General features: G+C 35.2%; 1 protein-coding gene across 3 annotated transcripts in view; it reads left to right on the top strand.

The window, feature by feature from the left end:
- SKAP2 (src kinase associated phosphoprotein 2) overlaps positions 1-18,511 on the top strand; it is a 164,648-nt gene that overhangs the window by 85,987 nt on the left and 60,150 nt on the right. For all 3 annotated transcript variants that reach the window (XM_002912858.4, XM_011223525.3, XM_034669517.1), the window contains exons 5-6: positions 7,378-7,455; positions 8,491-8,574. In XM_002912858.4, coding sequence (XP_002912904.1) covers positions 7,378-7,455; positions 8,491-8,574 — 162 coding nt within the window. The remainder of the gene's footprint in view (positions 1-7,377; positions 7,456-8,490; positions 8,575-18,511) is intronic.

Here is an 18,511-nt window from a genome sequence, read left to right as displayed (position 1 = left end):
AGTCTTAATTCAGAATAATTTCATATTTGATAGTTTTCATACTAGATATTTTTCATTTATTTTAACCACCCCTCAGGAATATTCTTTTGGGAGATGGGAATAGAATGACAATTGTTTATATATGCGTTGTCTTTCTTCAAGGTAAAACAAAAACATATGCCTTATTATATTATGTGATTTGGAAGACATTCTAACTCTGCATACTCCTGTTTCAGACACTTAAGATATGATCTTATATTATTAATGGTTCTATTTTTTTGTACACAAAATAGGAAAAATAAATAAAAATGAACTTAGACTATTGCAAATTAGAAAAATGTTGTTCATATACTGAAAATAATTGTAAAAATATATAGTTTAAAGCTCACGACATAAAACAGCTTGCAAAAAAAAAAAACCCCAAAACTGCCCTACAACCTATGGGAAAATAAAACATAGTTGAATGGAAAGGAGCTAAAGATTTCAGTCTAAATTATATTCATTGCTAATTTTTATATAATTTGCTAGAGGAAACTTCATGCAAAAAGAGCTTCCTTTTCCTTCCATAAGTATCTGTTTTCCCTTTACTAAGTTGCATGTGTGTGTGTGTGTGTTTAAACCAAAATGGAAATCTTTTAAAAGACATGTTTAGGAAGCAAAGTGGACTTCTCTAAAGTCCTGTAGGAAGTGAAACAAACATCCTAGAATTTTAAATTTTAAGTTAAATATTTTAAATATATCATTCTGCTGTCAAGGAATTCATTTTAAATAATTGTGATTAATGCCATAGAGTAGTAATTCAATATTGTTGTCTTTTAGTTTCTGTAGATGGCATTCACTTATTTCCTCAACGATAGTACATGGCATTTTGTGAATGGGCTTTGGTCAGACATCTGTGGGGGTCCTGGTTCCACCACTTACTGTGTGTAACCTTGATTTGCCATTGATAACATGCAACTAATAATGCCTACCTCTTGGGGCTGTGTGAGAGGGAAATGAGATAATGACTTGTATCATGTTTAACTTGTGGTAAAAGCTTAATGAATATTAGCTATTGCAGTTATTATTACCCTACCGAACCATGCTAATATTTGTTTATGTATATTTGTTAAATTATGCTTTTAAAAAAGAATGCTTAGAACTTATGGTCTAGGGATATGAAAAGGTTGTGTTTCATACAGAGGTAGTACAGGTATGGAAGGAGGAAGACCAACTACTATTATCCATTAAATTTAATGCATAAGTTATTTGACTTTTCTTTTAAAATGCTTTCAACAAATTTTCAGTAGGTTGAGTTTATTTTTCCTGGCTGCCTACCGTAGGTAATATTTAGAAAAGGGCCTGGCACATAAGATACACTAGTAAATATTTATTTAATAAATGAATTAAGATTGTTCCTTTTCATTTATACTAATCTTTGCTGTGTATAGTACCATCACATATTTTTTTCATGCATCAGATTCTTTTTCCAAATATCTGTAGCTGGAAAGGAATTTGCGTTGTTAAAAGGTATTTGGCTTTCAAGTTTTATTGCAGTTGTTTATTTTTTCAGCTTTCTTATTTTCTTGTGTATGGAACACTGGAGTTGGCAAATTTGAATAACGTTTCTTAATCTTAAGTACTACCCTACTAAATCTACACAGTAATTCTCCATTATTACTTACGTTCAAGGATTTGAAAAGTAAAGTTAATGAAATTAAGTAACTTGTTTACATCACAGAGTTAGCAGTCAAGCTGCAATTTGAATCCAAGATCCAGGGTTTTAACCACAATTCTAAGATGCAAAATCAGGTTGGGGACACCTTTTTGTGTTAAAGATGAACATTAAATTAAAATTCAGTTCATAATTGTTTTATATTATTTAGAGTGTGAAAATTGTGATATGTTTAGAATTTTATTTTTAACTGAAGTAAAAAGTATTTCCATCTTAAGCTTGTATCTCATTTTCTCAAAGTATTTGTACATCACGGACTTTATAAAAAGGCAGTTTTTTTCCCTGAATTTAATTTTTTTCTGGCGACAGAGATGATGATTAAGATAGAGTTAGATACACACACACACACACACACACACACACACACAGATAAAACCAGTAGCCAATTGGTATGTATAATGAGGGATTCAGTGAGCACAATAATAGCCCCCCAAAGAAGTCCACATTCTTATTTTTGGAACCTGCAATATGTTGATACCTGGCAAGGAGGAATTAAAGTTGCAGGTGGAATGAGGTTGCCAGTCAGCTGACCTTAAAATAAGAAGATTATCCAGGTGGGCCCAAAGTAAATACAAGAATCCTTAAGAAGGAGCTGAAAGAATCAGAACCAGAGAGGGCATTGGGAGAAAGACTTAACTGGCCATTGCTGGCTTTGAAGATGGAAGGGGGACAAGAGCCAATGAAATAGGTCAGACTTTGGGAGCTGGAAAGGCCAGGAAATAGATTCTTCCTGAGAACCTCCAGAAGGAACACAGCCCTGCTGACATCTTGATTTTAGCCCAGGGAGATGCTTTTTGGACTTCTGACTTCCAGAACAATGAGATAATAAATTTGCTTTGTTTTAAGCCACTAAAACAAACCAAACCAAACCAAACCAAAAAACAAAAATAATATAGGCAGACACAGAGTAGCTGAGAAATTACTCTATATAGGAGATCAAATTTGATTTAAGATCTTCCTGTAAAATTTGGAATGCCTGGCTGGCTCAGTCCCTAGAGCATGAGACGCTTGATCTTGTTTGAGCCCCATGTTGGGTGTAGAGATTACTTAAAAAATAAAAAAATAAAAACCAGTCCTATGAAATAGTTACCATATTTATTTATTTATTTATTTATTTATTTATTTATTTATTTATTTATAATAATATTTTTTTATTATGTTAGTCACCATACAGTACATCCCTGTTTTTTGATGTAAAGTTCCATGATTCATTAGTTGCATATAACACCCAGTGCACCATGCAATACGTGTCCTCCTTACCATCTCTATTTAAAAGAAAAATAAAATCTTTCTCTGAAATTTAATGATATATTATTAAAAAACAGCCTTTACCAAAATATAAAAGCATAAAGGGTGCCCATATAAAAATACTATATGAAATAGTAGCCTTGTTTGTAGGGTGAAATTTCTCATATTGAACCTTATTTTTAAATGACTGATTCAATATATTGATATGCGTTCATCCTTATAAATAGGTGAGCGAGTCTTACAAGGGTTTCCACAAATCAGTAACCTCTGGAATTTTTAGATAAAACATTTTTAAATTCCATTAGAAATAATTTTAACATGTTATAAAAACGTGGTACCTCATGGTCTAAGAAGTTAGTCCAAAGAATCCGAAATCTTAAAGAGATTTTCTTTACATCTAATTTTATGAGCTAGGGACGGCACTCCTATATTAAAAATTTATCTAAAAAAGCAGTCTTCAGACATGTGCTTAGGCAGTTCAAATTTGGATTTGTACTCCCAAGTAAAAGAAGCAGTTTTAAGTGAATGGGAAGGGTAATGTAACTGTATGGATAATATAATCCACATACTTTTGATCTATGACTTTTTGACATTATTTTAGTGGATATTGGTGAACACCCTTGATTTCAGATTTTTCTTAATTCTGATTCTAAGTTATTCCCTTAATTATTCTATGATTGCCATTTGAATTTTGCATATTGTGGTAGATTTCCAAGAAAATTAATAGCAGCCACAATTATATATGTATATTTTTTATATAAAATAGAAGTTTTTGATTGGACTCAACAAAACCTTAGGTATCTTTTGGGTCATATTCATGAAGTATTTCCTGCATGCGTATAGCTGTTCTCTTCTTTGGTTTCAGATAGACGCATTGAAGACATGGTAGAACTCTCATGAGGCTATTAGAATTTCCATTTCAAGAAGTAGAGTTAATAAAGGCAAACTCAAATTACCCTAATAGTTATTCAGTTTTTGCTTGGTGGCTTTCAGAGTGACTTGCCACTTTACAAAGGGGCGGAGAGACCAACAGATGGTAAACCTGAGAGTTGCAGCCTCTGCTTTTGCCCCCCAGTGTCATCACATGAGTCACTGTATCAGTCTTTAAAGCCTTGTGCCCAAGGCTTCATTCCCCTGGGAATTCTGTGGTCCTACTAATAGGAAGCTGACCATTTTTGTGTCTAAGCATGATATGAGCCTTTTTTTTTTAAGGGAAATATCATATTAGCCTTAGAGATCAGCAGTACTAGCGTATCATTGATCAGTCCTTTCTGAAAAAAGTAATAATGGGAAGTGAGAAAATAAGCTCTGTGAAAGGAGCAATGCTAAGCTAATGTCATTAGCAATCTTTTAGTTACTGTAGTGATTATTTTCTTAAAGGTTACTGTTGTTTGATATATCCATTGAATACATAATAATTTTTGCAACTAAAAAACAAAAAAGATTTGAAATTTCAAATTTTCCATGTGGAGGAGAGAATTATTAGAATATGAAAATATTTAATATATATATATATATTTTTTAAGATTTTATTCATTTATTTGACAGAGAGAGAGAGGGAGCACAAACCGGGGGAGTGGCAGGCAGAGGGAGAGAGAGAAGCAGACTCCCTTCTGAGCAAGGAGCCTGATGCGGGGCTCGATGCCAGGACCCTGGGATCATCACCTGAGCTGAGGGCAGATACTTAACCAACTGAGTGACCCAGGCACCCCTAATTTGTATATTTCTTTCACAGATCTTCCAGGCCAAGATTCTAGCTAGGAATCAGCCTTTAAAAGGCAGAAAACAATTCTTCTCTAGATCTAAAGGAAGTTATCAGTTGCTCTACCAAAAATATGTTGCGTACAGATTCCACATTTGATATCATTGAAAATTGAATCCATCTTGGATCTTGGCCATTTGTTACTGAAAGTACAAGCAAAACATGAACGTGGCTATGTTTCATGGAATCCGAAAATTGGGAGGGCCTTAGAGATGATCTAATCTAAGTTTTTCGTGTTTTATTTAGATGAGGAAGCTGATACCCAAAAGGCTTCGTGAGCTAAGGAAAGTCACAGATTTGCATTGCTGGGAAGTCATTACAGACCTCTCTAACCTTATACCATGCATCTGAAAGTCAGTATCAGTGTAAAACTCAGTGTCTAGGTACCTGCTAGAGCACAAAACCATTTTATTTAATATTTATATCCCAGTTAAGTTTAGGTTTCTCTGCCTTGCTAGGACACAGTCTTTTTGTTTTGTTTTGTTTCAGTTTCCAGGTATACTAGTGAGTTTTTGTACTTAAAATTTTTTAGAATAAGAAAAAAAATGTGTTGGCCACTCTGTGTCTTTGTACCTATTATATATTCTCTAGAAACAGAGAAAACGCATCTAACTTTGTTTGTGCAAATGTTAAGTAAAATGTAATTAAATTGTACTTGTGGAATAATGAGTTCTGAGCCAGTAATAGCTCTGGGAACTGAAGCTCATTTATAGACTGTTTCCTAGCTAAGTACTCAGTGTACCCTTTAGGCAGCCAGGAATGTCTGCAAGATACTGGGCATCGTCTGGAAAGATACAGGAAACAAAACAGAAAGCATTTTCTACCTTTATACAAAATTACAATGCATGAAATACTGACATATATACAAAATATTAAATATAAAATATAGTAAAATATACAAAATTTTTACCTTTGTATAGATCAAGTTTATTCTGAAAAAAGAAACACGGATACATTTACCAAACAACTGGTCAAATGTTTGTATTGGTTCTTCCTAAAATTTTATATACATTTCAAAATCAGTGAGCTATTTAAAATATACTTTAATGATATTGTCTTGTTTATTGAATAAAATTGATCCACCGTGGAACTGAAATTGGTGCTTTAATTTTAAACTTTATTAAGGAAAAATATCTGTGATTTTATAATTACTATGATTCCTATAATATTATTAAAAAAAGGGGCACCTGGGTGGCACAGCGGTTGAGCGTCTGCCTTCGGCTCAGGGCGTGATTCCGGCATTGTGGGATCGAGCCCCACGTCGGGCTCCTCCGCTATGGGCCTGCTTCTTCCTCTCCCACTCCCCCTGCTTGTGTTCCCTCTCTCGCTGGCTGTCTCTATTTCTGTCGAATAAATAAAATCTAAAAAAAATATAAATAAATAAATAAAATTAAATTAAAAAAAATAAAAATAAACTTACCTGGTAATTCTATGATGAATTTGTGTTATGATAAATTTCCTATCAAAACATTTTTTTAAAAAAATTATAAACTATATTGATGCTATTTCCATTGGGTATATTCCATAAAAATTTTCATTAGATTGGTTGTTTTTCACTTGTTAGAGTTCCAGTAAAATGATGAGATAACTGTATTATAGTTCTAATGATGTTTGTAAAAATATTGAACACTTAGGAAATTACTGAACAACCTATTATTCATGATCATGAATATATGATTTCTAATTGACTTAACTTTCACCTTAATTTTTCAATTTTTGTAGGTATCTAATATTTGTTTATGATAGTTCTATTTTCAGGATTTTTTATTTTTTTATTATTATTATTTTTTATTTTTTTTAATTTTATTTTATTATATTGTGTTAATCACCATACAGTACATCCCCAGATTCCGATGTAAAGTTTGAATGCTTCATTAGTTGCGTAAAAAAGATTTTATTTATTAGAGAGAGCGTGCTCGCAAGTGGGGGGAAGGGCAGAGGGCCAGGCAGACTCTGCGCTGAGCACAGAGCCTGACACTGGGTCAGTCTCAGGACCTCGAGATCATGACCTGAGTTGAAATTATGGATTGGGCACTTAACTGACTGAGCCACCCAGGCATCCCTCTATTAGATTGTTTTACCTAATTTTGGACTCTCAAATGTCGTAGAAAAACCTAAAGCATTCCGTTCAATGTCTACAAGATTTCTCTGTTTTTTGCTGTGTACCCAGAGAAACAAATTTTAGCATTTGATTTTTTTTGGGACAAAATCATTGTATGCTTTACTTGGTAGGAATAGAGATATGCAGGTTAAGAGTCAACAAGCATTAAAATTCTTGAAGCGTTAATATAAATGGAAAGAAGCTTATGTGATTTATTTGAAATTCTTAACTTCTCTTTCAGGGATTTATGGCATTTATTGATAATAGTTCCCTGATCCTTTCCCTGGAGAATGTAGATCATAAAGTATTGCCCTGTAGAGATCATCTAGTTACATAATATTACTATATTTGGGGGATTATAATATATTAAGATACAGGAATTCAGAACACTTTTTTCCTCTTGAGATTTACAGGAGAGAGACAAGTTTATGGAATGGACCTGAAACAAAGCTAATAGACTTGAATTTAATTAATTTGGGTAACTGCAAGTACACTGAACCTAGTGAGATCTGGTACTTGGTTTTTCTAAGATGGATTACTCACTGCTTTTTTTTCCTCCTCTTCTTCCCACAGGAAACCAGTTTCCTCCAATTGCAGCACAGGACCTTCCTTTTGTTTTAAAGGCTGGCTACCTTGAAAAACGCAGAAAAGGTAAACTGTAAGATTCTAAAAGAAAAATCTGAAATGGGTTTATCCTTATGTAAAACATGCATGCAGTATACATATGGAGCCAGTATTCTCTTTAGGTAATTGAAGAGTTTTTAAGCTGTAGGAAAATCTGAATAACATTATTCCCAACCGCAAAACATAGTTTTTAGCTCTAAATAATTTTTAGTAACAAAACGTTTGGTCAGGTTTTTTGTTGCCAATCTTGGTGATTTGTAAATGATTCAGGAGCTGTTTTTTCCTCTTAGAGGAAGGCTGTGGGCCATGACAGTGTTCTCAAGGATGGGATTTCTCACCGTTCTCCCACCCCACTGAGCAGCCCGTTATCCTGCACCTGACCTGGCGTACACCATGTCTGCTGTGGTTCAGATCAAGCCTGGCGTATTGTCTGCCATTTTCTGTTATCCATTCGGTGTTCCTCTCCATTGGCTATGATAATTGGGAGTTGACCATATGGTCTCACTCTTTCAGCACCAATATATAATGGAAATGAAATATGGACGTGGTGTTATTATGGGAAACAGAAAGCAGAAAGTCTCTTCATTACCATTTTGCTTTTCTTACAGGTAGTCCCTTTGGGACTTTCTATTTATATTCCATTTGCTTTTCTTGGTTTTCTTAGCTGAATTTTAAAGCTGAAAGAGATAATAGAAGTAATCTAGGTCAACTCCTCATGCCCGCCTCCCCCTTTATAACAGATGAGAAAATGAGACCCATATGAATCCGTTGTCTCAAAGGTGTGTCGTCACATGCCCTTTGGACAGTCCCTGTCAGGAAGGTATGTTAGCCGCAAGTGTAGCAGCCCTATCTCTGTGTCACTTTATTCCTTTTAGCTTTGTTTTTGTTTGTTTCTTGGAGAAGAAGATACAAGTTAATTAGTCAGAGAATTTTAGAGCTAACAGAAGTCTTAGAAATCATGTCAACAAACTTTTCCTTTTATAATAAGGAAATGGCATTACATTTATGCTGTATGTGTAATGTGTGTTATCTAAAACTGTTCCTTTTCCCCCTTTATTGTAGATCACAGCTTTCTGGGATTTGAATGGCAGAAACGCTGGTGTGCTCTCAGTAAAACAGTATTCTATTATTATGGAAGTGATAAAGGTAGTATTGGTGTTCAATCATACCAACTTCTGTTGTAGGGGGCTTTTAGGGGCCATTTTATACCCTCATTTTAGTAACAGAAAAAACAAATGGAGAAAGAATAACTGAGAATTTTAATAATTATAATCTGAGACTAACATAATTCTATTTCACTATTTGCCAAATGCTCCAAATTCCAGAATGCCCTAAAAGTTAACACAATTGTGTTTTATTAAATTAGGAAGGAGATGAAAATCTATGTGGCTTTTCATTTTAGGAGGTATTTATCATCCAAGTTATTGTAGAATTTCTAGGGAAGTTAAGACTATTAGGGCTGTGAGAGTTTTGAAGGGAGGAAGAGCTTTTTATTCTTTCAAATATTTTTAAAAGAAAAATTTAGATAAAATGAAATCTGTGCAACCCTTTCTCAGCTTCTTTTAAAGATTTAAATAACAGCAAACACCTCTATAGAGATTACCGTTCTGAGCATTTTAGCTATATTAACTGTTAGCTGTCTCACTACAACTCTACTGTTATTAGCTCTATTTATTTTACTGTTTGGAAAACTGAGGACAGAGAGGTTAAGTAACTTGGTCAAGGTCACAGAGCTGATAAGTGGCAGATGTGGGATTTGAGCCTAGGCATAATGGTGGAGTCCATGCTCTAACCATTAATTTAGAAACAATAAGATACATTTTGTAACTTTACTTGCTAATTAATACATCTCTTAATCACAGCCCACATAATTTTAAACTTAGTATTTGAACAAAGTCATAAAAACTATTGAAATTTAAAGAATATAAGCTTTCTTAGTTTTACTTTTTTCTAGGAAAAGCAGGTGAGAAGTTGAATATTGTGAAGGTAATATGAAATAGCTAGCATTCATTTCCAGAAAGGACACTTAAGGAGAAAAAAAAGGCATGGAAGTCCAATATTACTGAATATAAGCTTTCCCATGGAATTGTGTTTACTTGTCAGCGTTGTTTGGAAATTTATGTTTCATTTGATATCACTTGCAGTTTTTAGGTTTTTTCCTTATTATAAAACTATATAGATATGATTATTGTACACATTTCAGATAAATTTGAATTGTATAGGTGATGCTAGAAGTTGGTCTCACCTTTTGGTTAATGGGGTTAACAAATTAAGAATTAATAGAGTGGCTAGTTTGCAGTCTGTCACTAACTTATAATATGTTTAAATGTAATAATGGCATCAGTGAAGTGTAAACTAGAAGCAACTACCATCAGGCAGCCTTCTTTCTTCTGCTAAGGGTAAGCAGGTGATTCTGTCAGAAAATTTAAGCCTAAGTTCAGTTGTGATTACCATAGGTCATAAACACGTTATTTTGACAAATATAATTTGGTACACCATTTGGATTGAGATTACGATCATGCTTTTCCACAAAGAAATATCCTGTATTTCATAAGACCAGGGGAGGCAGGTTTCACATCCTTGTGATTCTGGTTCAGTTAGGTTTCTCATCTCTAATTTCTTTAAGACTCGGTGAATACTAATGTTTGTTTCCTCCACTCCTGGTCCTCACCAGTATATACCCACTGTTAGGTCAAAGATTAGCAGGATTTTTCCCCAAAACTAAGGGACGTTCATATTCATTTCAAATAAATATATTTATTTCAGTAAATATGTTCTAGTTATTTTGCAGGTGGTGTTAGTTAAATTCCGATATCTGTTCTTATTTGGTGAAAACTTAGGGTAAAAATGTTCTTTGTAATTTGTATTTTAATTATTTTGTGGTACATTTAACCACGTGTACCACTACTGCTTTTTAAAAATTACTGTTCTAGTGTTCTTTTTTTATGTAGATATTTGAGGATCTGATGTAGATTTCCATAAAACTTTTCCCTGTTACTCTGAAGTCTCCGTTGAGAGTTCAGGTCTGTTTTTAGTGGTTCTTTTGGCTGCTTCCTTTAGAATTTTTGGCCAGTTCTTCTTTTGGGGACTCAGGAAAAAAAATCTATCTTTGGACACTTTTTAATTGTTTGTTTGGCATGATCCTAATTTCCTTCCTTTGTATTCTTCTCTTTCTAGGAAAACGTACGTGTCACGTGAAACTTTTACTTTCTTTTGTGAACCCAGATAGCTGATTTGTACAGCCTGGTTTACTATATGTATGAGCCATTTGGCTAAACTGTAGAGCTATTGAGATATATGAGAACTCTAATCCTCCAACTAAGTAGGATTTAGATAAATGGATTATAGAGGCACAGAAGGAGTTGATACCACTTACTAGGTTAAACTGTTCTTTGTTATTGTTTGACAGATGCATAGTTCACATTTTATAACTTAACTGTATGTGCCAAAAAACATTTTGACCCATCAGGATAGTAATGGCTTAGAAAGAGTAGTTCTAGCCTCTAGGGTAAATAATGCTCTTACCTTTGTACCCATAAATAATATTTGTATTTATTATTCATGGCTGTTTGTAGCCCTTAAGTAATATATATATTTTATCACTTTATGAAATCACATCCATCCTTTTATCTCTTTCTTCTTCCTTTGATTGTCACAAATCCTATTCATCCAACTTCTTAGATTTTAGCTACTCAGGGTGCCATCAAGGTATTCATTCATTCACTCACTCGTTTATTCATTTTTTTATTGAATAAATATTTATTGGATACTTGGTAGACACTAGGCACTGGGGATCCAGAGATAATCCTGCCTTAGAGATACTCACTGTCTGAGTTTTGTGGGTGTCAGTGAGAGGAAGAGGAAGTCATGGGATTAGAGGAGGGGGCTGAGTAGGTAAACTGCTCATTTCAGTGAACTACGGTAAGTGACTTAAATATGATATCTTTGGATAACAAGGGATAACAACGATAACTGCCTAGGGGAGTTAGGAAATATTTCCTCATGGACAGGACTCTTCACTGGGCCTTAGAGAATGAGTAGGAGTTTGCCAGATAAAGAAGGGTAAAATGGGCATTCCAGGCGGGGGAACAGCAGAGATTTTGAGCTGTCAAAGGCCTCGGATGATGCCAGAGTTGGAATCAAGTTGGAGCTCAGAGTGAGTGAGGGAAGGGGCCCACAGGTCTAAAGAAGTGAGTTTGAATCAGATTGACAAGAGCCTTATGAGAATAAGGGCCTTGCTGAGTATTTTATCTTAAACATGACCTTTAAGCATAGGGCTCTTAGGAAGTAATCGCGATAGGATTGTGAAGGATGAATTGGACTGGATGGAGACTGGATCAACAAGATCATTAGGAGGACACTGAACTAGGCTAGGCAGGAAAGGTCCCCACAGGGCTACTGAGAGTCATATTAAGGTTTTAGTGCAGACCTTTCTGGCTCCAAAGCCATGCTCTTTCTACAACTTGGTTGTTATCAGCCCCTCCAATGTGCTTGTAAATGATAGCCCATTTAGGAACCTGTTCCAAACTTATGGCTTTTATTTTTGTTTTGTATTTTTTCTATTTAACCTCTCTATGATTTTGAGTCAGGATTGTGAACCTTATCTCTTCCCACTTTTAAGAGAGAAGTAGTTAGTTTGTAGTATCTCTTTTATTCCCATGCTACAGGTTTTGTTGCCCCTACTTCCACTCCCCGATTAAAGAAAATTCTGGTTACCACATCATGTGTGGCAGCTGCAAGTAGCTTTGGTTTTATCAAGTCTTTTAAAATGTACATCAAAAGCTATTTATCACACTATGTGTTTAGAATTTTTTCATTGTAGTATCTTTTCAATATATAATAAAGTCACTAGAGAATTGGACCTAATTTGTTGCATTTCTGTACACTAAGAGAAATAAAGAAAACAATCTTATTTACAACTATATCAAAAAGAATAAAATATCTAGGAATAAATTTAACCAAGGAGGTAAAAGACCTGTATATTGAAAACTGTAAGACATTAATGAAAGAAATTGAGGAAGACATAAATAAATAGAAAGATAATATGTGCTCAGGACTGAAAGAAGCAATATTGTTAAAATGTCCATACTATACAAAGAAATCTACAGATTCAGTGTAATCCCTATCAAAATTCCTGTGGCATTTTTGAAGAAATAGAGCACACAATCTTAAAATTTGTATGTATCTACAAAAAAACAAACAAAAAACCAAATAGCCAAAGCAATCTTGAGAAAGAAGAATAAACCTGGAAGCATCATGCTCCCTGATTTCAAACTAAATTACAAAGCTATAGTAATTAAGATAACATGGTATTGGCATAAAAGCAGACACTTAGATCAATGGAACAGAATAAAGAACCCCAAAATAAACCACACATATATGGTCAATTAATTTATGGCAGAGCAGCCAAGGATATACAATGAGGAAAAGACAATCTCTTCAGTAAATGGTGCTGGGAAAACTGGACAGCCACATGCAACAGAATGAAACTTAACCACTGTCTTATGCCATACACAACAAGTAACTCAAAATGGATTAAAGACTTGAAGTAAGACCTGAAACCATAAGTCCTAGAAGAAAACATAGGCTGTAAGCCCCTTGGTGATGATTTTTTGAATCTGACATCAAAAGCAAAAGAAAAAGTAAATAAGTGAAACATGTCATGAAAAACTTCTGCACAGCAAAGGAAACCATCAGCCAAAGGAAAGCCAACCTACTGAATGGGAAAAAATTTGCAAATAATATATTTAATAACATATATAAAGAACGCTTATAACTCAATAGCAAAAAAAAAAAGTCCAATTAAAAGGTAGGCAGAAGATCTGAATGGACATATTCCAAAGAAGACATACGGATGGCCAACAGACATGAAAAGATGCTCAGCATCTCTCATTGTCAGGGAATTGCAAATCAAAACCACAATGAATATCACCTCACCTTTTGGGCCTTTGATATGCAAGTACTAACTTTAAAGTTTATCACAATAAATGTTAAATAAAAAGCCTCATTTTCTGATTTTATAATTAAGAGGCCTTGTGATATATAGAGAAGTTAATACGTACATCAGACATTTAGTAGGATTTCATCAACATCAAGAAATATTCAGGTACAAATCAAATCTTTTCAAGGGTGTGATACTGACAAATCAGGTTGACTTGCAATAAAAGAGGACACAGTTTGATTTAAAAATATATATGTAGATTGAAGATATGTATAGATTGAATATTTTAAGTCAAACTGTGTACTGCTGTGTATCTACATAAATCTATAGATGGTAGATTTTCTTTGAACATGTATGTGTCAGATATTCTTACTGCAGAGTGGTATATAATGCATTGGCTTGGGGGAGTGGGCACAGGGGCCCCATAAAATGGGATGATATGCGGGAGCCAGCTCACCTGGACAGTAGGTGAATGAGGGCTTGTGAGCCAGGTAGGGAGGGGTCGGGTTGTTACATTCCCCAGGCAGAAGTTTGGTCTTCCCCGTGTGAGGGACAGTGAATGTTTGTGAGCATGGAAGGTGAGTAGATGGCATGACAAACTCCGATTGGATGTTGGAAAGATCATGTGGAATGGCACCTAGGTGGCTCAGTCAGTTGGGCATCTGCCTTTGGCTCAGGTCATGGTCCGGGCAAGTCCTGGTTCAGGTTCCCTGGTCAGTGGGGAGCCTGCTTCTCCCTCTCCTTCTCTCTCGGCTGCTCCCCCTGCTGTGCTCTCTCTCTCTCTCTCTCTCTTTCTGTCAAATAAAAAAAAACTTAAAAAAGAAAAAAGATCATGCTGACAATTATCAGGAGAAGGTGAGACTGGAGGCAGAATGTGTGCTGAAGCTGAGAGTCCGGGAGGTTGTTTAGCACCTTAGGCTCATGAGGGAGCTGCGGGTTCTCGCACATGGTTCCCGCACATGCTTTTAGCCCGTCATTTGCATGAATAGCAGCAGTGCCGTTTGTTCTCTCATTATCGTAGGAGGCTCCAAGAAGATCATATGTATAGGATAGTAAGACCCTCTTTGTGTAATGTTTATCTTAACAATAGCATAACAATATGTTATGTTAGTCCAAAGACCCTATCGTAATGATTTGAGAGGAAAACAGTAGATATGGCCAAAAAAAGTAGAAACAGGGCTTTAAATTCCCATTCTACAAAAATGCCTGTAATTTATTTATTCTTCATTCACTGTTACCTCCTACTACCTTGTTTTTTTAACCAAGAGTATACCTGTGGTTGAAAATATGTACAGACACCATTTGATTTTTATGCTTGCAGTGTACTTCTATTTTAAAGGGGAAAAAAAAGGTTTTGGAAATACCTAAAATTTCCTGCTATCAGACCATATGAGCCACACTGTTAATTCTAACTAAAGTGTTTCCCTTTAGACTCATAAATATTGCCTGTGTTTATTACTTAGAGCCTCTTGGGGCCCTCAAGTAACAAATACATATATAGCATATAGTATTTTTCACTTAAAATAGTAATAATTTGATATTTCCTTGCAGTATAACTCAAAACACCAGAAGTATATTTCAAGTGGCTGAATTAGCATCGGCATCTGTATTTCTGTGAGCTGTACAAACAAGGAAAAATGTTCATATATCTTTACCTGAGGGCCTAAAGCAAGTTGTTAATCAGTTTGTTGAAGTTTAATGGGAAGGTTTAGTATTAAGGGGCATATTTTCCTTTTTCCTACTAATAAGCATTAATACTTATGGAAATAACAAGAGTTATTCACCAAGGAGAAAGGCCTTCTTAAATATAAGAAGCAGATGTTACAAAAAAAAACCCATTTTTAAAGATTTTATTTATTCGTTTGAGAGAAGGAGTGAGCGAGTGAGCAAGTGAGAGAGCACAAGAGGGAGAGGGAGAGGGAGAAGCAGGCTCCCCACTGAGCAGGGAGACAGACATGGGGCTCAATCCCAGGATCCTGGGATCATGACCTGAGCTGAAGGCAGACACTTAACCGACTGAGCCACCCAGGCGCCCCTACCAAGAATTACTGAATGCATTACTTATCTTTTTGTTTGCTAACCATTTGTTCCAATTTAGCTTTCTTGGTACAAACAACAGAAACCAACTTTGTTTGACTCTGCAGAAAAGGAAATTATTGGGGGAATATTGGCTCTCAGGCAGAATTGATATGAAGGCTAAACAACCAGGCTCAGAAAGCAAGCATGGTCTAAGGGAGGTAAGGTAGCTAGAACTTCGGCCCAGTCTCTGCCCCCAAGGAGAGTCTAATTGGGACACACTGCTGGCCCTGCCTTTGTGTTCTGCCACCAGTCAGTGAATGCCACTGACACAGGAATGGCGCCAGAGCTCTCCCCTGATTCTTTTGTTAATCAGTTTGGATTTAGGTTCCAATCCAGAGCATCTGATTGACTGGGAAATCTGCCTTCCTCCAGCTTCTGTGGTGGGAAACTTGCTCTGCTCCCCAACAATCTCAGGACTAAAATAGGAAAGATGCTAGGGATCTTCAAATGACAAACGCTCATGACATATCAGATTACTAGATGATCTGGAATTATTTAGTTGCTATACGTAGTTGGAATTATTTATTTACTATCTTGGAAATGATAGGAGAGTGGTTGGTGTTTTAAGCATATTTTCTGAGAGCCAGTGAAAAGGAGAAAAAGCAAGCGTATTTGCAAGAAAAATAGGACTGATTGGAAAAATAGATGGCAAAAGGATGGAGGGAGAGAACGTAGGAGTGGTTGATGAAGAAAAAGGAAGAGATCAGGAATGATCCTCAGTTTTCTGGTTTGGAGCCTTCAGTTAATGGAGGTGCCATTGTTTGAGAGGGAAGACACAAAAAAGATCACAAGTGTTGTGGGAGTGGGAGTAAGATGATCTCCATTGTGGGAGTGTTATATTTATTTATTTATATTTATTGTGCCCATAAGACATTAAAGAAGTGAAACATGTATAGTGAGCAAATGAAAATTTGGATATAAAATCCTGAAGCTGGATTAAAAATATGGAATTATGAATCACAAGATACTGATAGAAGTTTAATCTATAAGATTGGGTGAGGTTGCCCAGAGAAAACTGTAAAGCAGGAAGAGGGGAAGATTTAGAACATAATGCATCATAACTGTTTAAGCAATAGGCAAAGGTTGAGGAGCCCATAAAGCAAGCTGAGAAAGTTGGACCCAAGTTGCAGGAGGAAATGCAAGATAACGTTCATCTCTACCAAGATTTCAAAAATGGCGTGTTCTAGAACAGTGGTTTTTCAAACATTACTGTGTATCAAAATCACCTGGGGTACTTGCCAAAACTTTGGTTTTCTGGAGCCACCCCCAGAGATTTCCATACAGTAAGTGCAAAGTAGTAGCCATTTCTGTATCTTTAATTGGCACGCAAGATCTAACGTAGTTGGTGACTCTTGAAATATACTTTGAGAGACGTCTTCCCAGGAGATGGGGTGAAATGGTTGGAAAAAAACAAGGCTTTGGAATCACTTATGTTAGGGTTCTGGGTTTTACAATCTACTGGTTATGTGGCCATGAGCAAATTTGTTGTTTTAAGGTTTATTTTTCCATCAGTGCTGGGGATGTAATAAATATCTTCCTTCTCTTAGAATTATTTCATGGTATATATGAGATATGTTATTACGTTTCTGGGCCTACAGAAGGTGCTCAGGAAATGTGAGTTGTCTTTGGCAGAAGGAAATAGCTATCATTAACCTCATGTGTTTTGTTTTGTTAGAGATTAGAGCCAGCTCTTTTTTCACTTTGAACCTACTGAATTAGAATTGTGTAAAATTAAGTTACTGATTTAATAGATTTTATTATCTAGTTTCTCCTGGGCAGACTTCAGTTCTGTAGACGTTAAATTCGAACAGCATGATACAGGCAAGGTTAAAGTGTGAAACAGAAGCTGAGGGAAATTTAATAGAGGGACAAACACCTCAAAAATCCTGAGGGCATCAATGTGTTATAATATAAAAGCTAAATACTCAAATTAATACTACTAAATCGTCAAGAAAATGTTACATTATGTTTAAGAGAATAGAGAAATCAGGGAAGTGTATCTTTCAGAAAGATTTATAACGACTAATATTTTACAGGTGTTTGGCACTTAAAGGAATAAGCTTCTGCTTTTTGGGAAGTTCCTTAGATGCAATGTTTATTTATCTTTTTCAGTTTCGGATAAATCAACTTATATGACCTTATTTCCCATTTGATTGGCATGTTACTATTTTTTTTTTTAACAGTCTGTCTCAAACCAACAAGTATCCTTGAAACTATCCTAGAAGGCACTGTGGAATTAACTAATATATAAATTATTATGGAGTGTCGTATAATGCTATGATTTTCTCCTTTTTCTCTCTCTGGAGGAGATGCTAATGTGAAGAGAGAAGAGCAGAGTCTTATCAAAGCTGTGTCTATACCCATTTCATGTCTTGAACTTTCTGTCCCACATTGGCAAATAAGAAATGTGGCTACTTTATGGCCATGCATTTGCAAAAGCTGTTGAGAAAGAGTTATGAATTTCCTTCCATTCTCTTCAACGCTTCTGGTCCCATACTTATATCCCTCACTTGGATGCATATATAATTATTTATTCCCAAATATTCAACTATCAGCTGAATAGATTTAGGTATTATTTTCTTTTTACTATTAGTTTTACTTGGTTAGAAAATACCACCTCTTATTTTGTAGACCTAGGTCTTTCTTTGGCTGAATGAGGTTTTCTTGTGTTATATCTTTGGTTATTGGCTCTGTATTATTTGTTACTCTTCTGGAACACCCATTTTTTCTTATGTTTTATTTTTTGTCAGTCCTCCGTATCCATCACATTCCTCTTTTGTTTCTCTTCCCCTTTATTCTTCCTTTTCCTGCCTGCTGGGGTAGAAAGTTTTAGGTATATCTGATCTGATTTTTCAACAAAGTTCAAAATTTTCAACTTTTTATCACTTAATAAATCATTTGTTTTGCTGCTGCATTTTCATTTTTCCTTATACAGTATTTTCTCCATATTTTACCAGCTGCATTCCAATTTCTGTCTCAGCCATCTCTCTTTTTATTTTATATTACATTGTTTTATCTTTCACCTTTTAGATTTTTTTTTTTTTACTTTATAAAGGATGCAGA

This window comes from Ailuropoda melanoleuca, chromosome 1 (assembly GCF_002007445.2).
Source record: "Ailuropoda melanoleuca isolate Jingjing chromosome 1, ASM200744v2, whole genome shotgun sequence".
NCBI lineage: Eukaryota > Metazoa > Chordata > Mammalia > Carnivora > Ursidae > Ailuropoda > Ailuropoda melanoleuca.
This window is presented reverse-complemented; position numbering and strand designations above follow the sequence as displayed.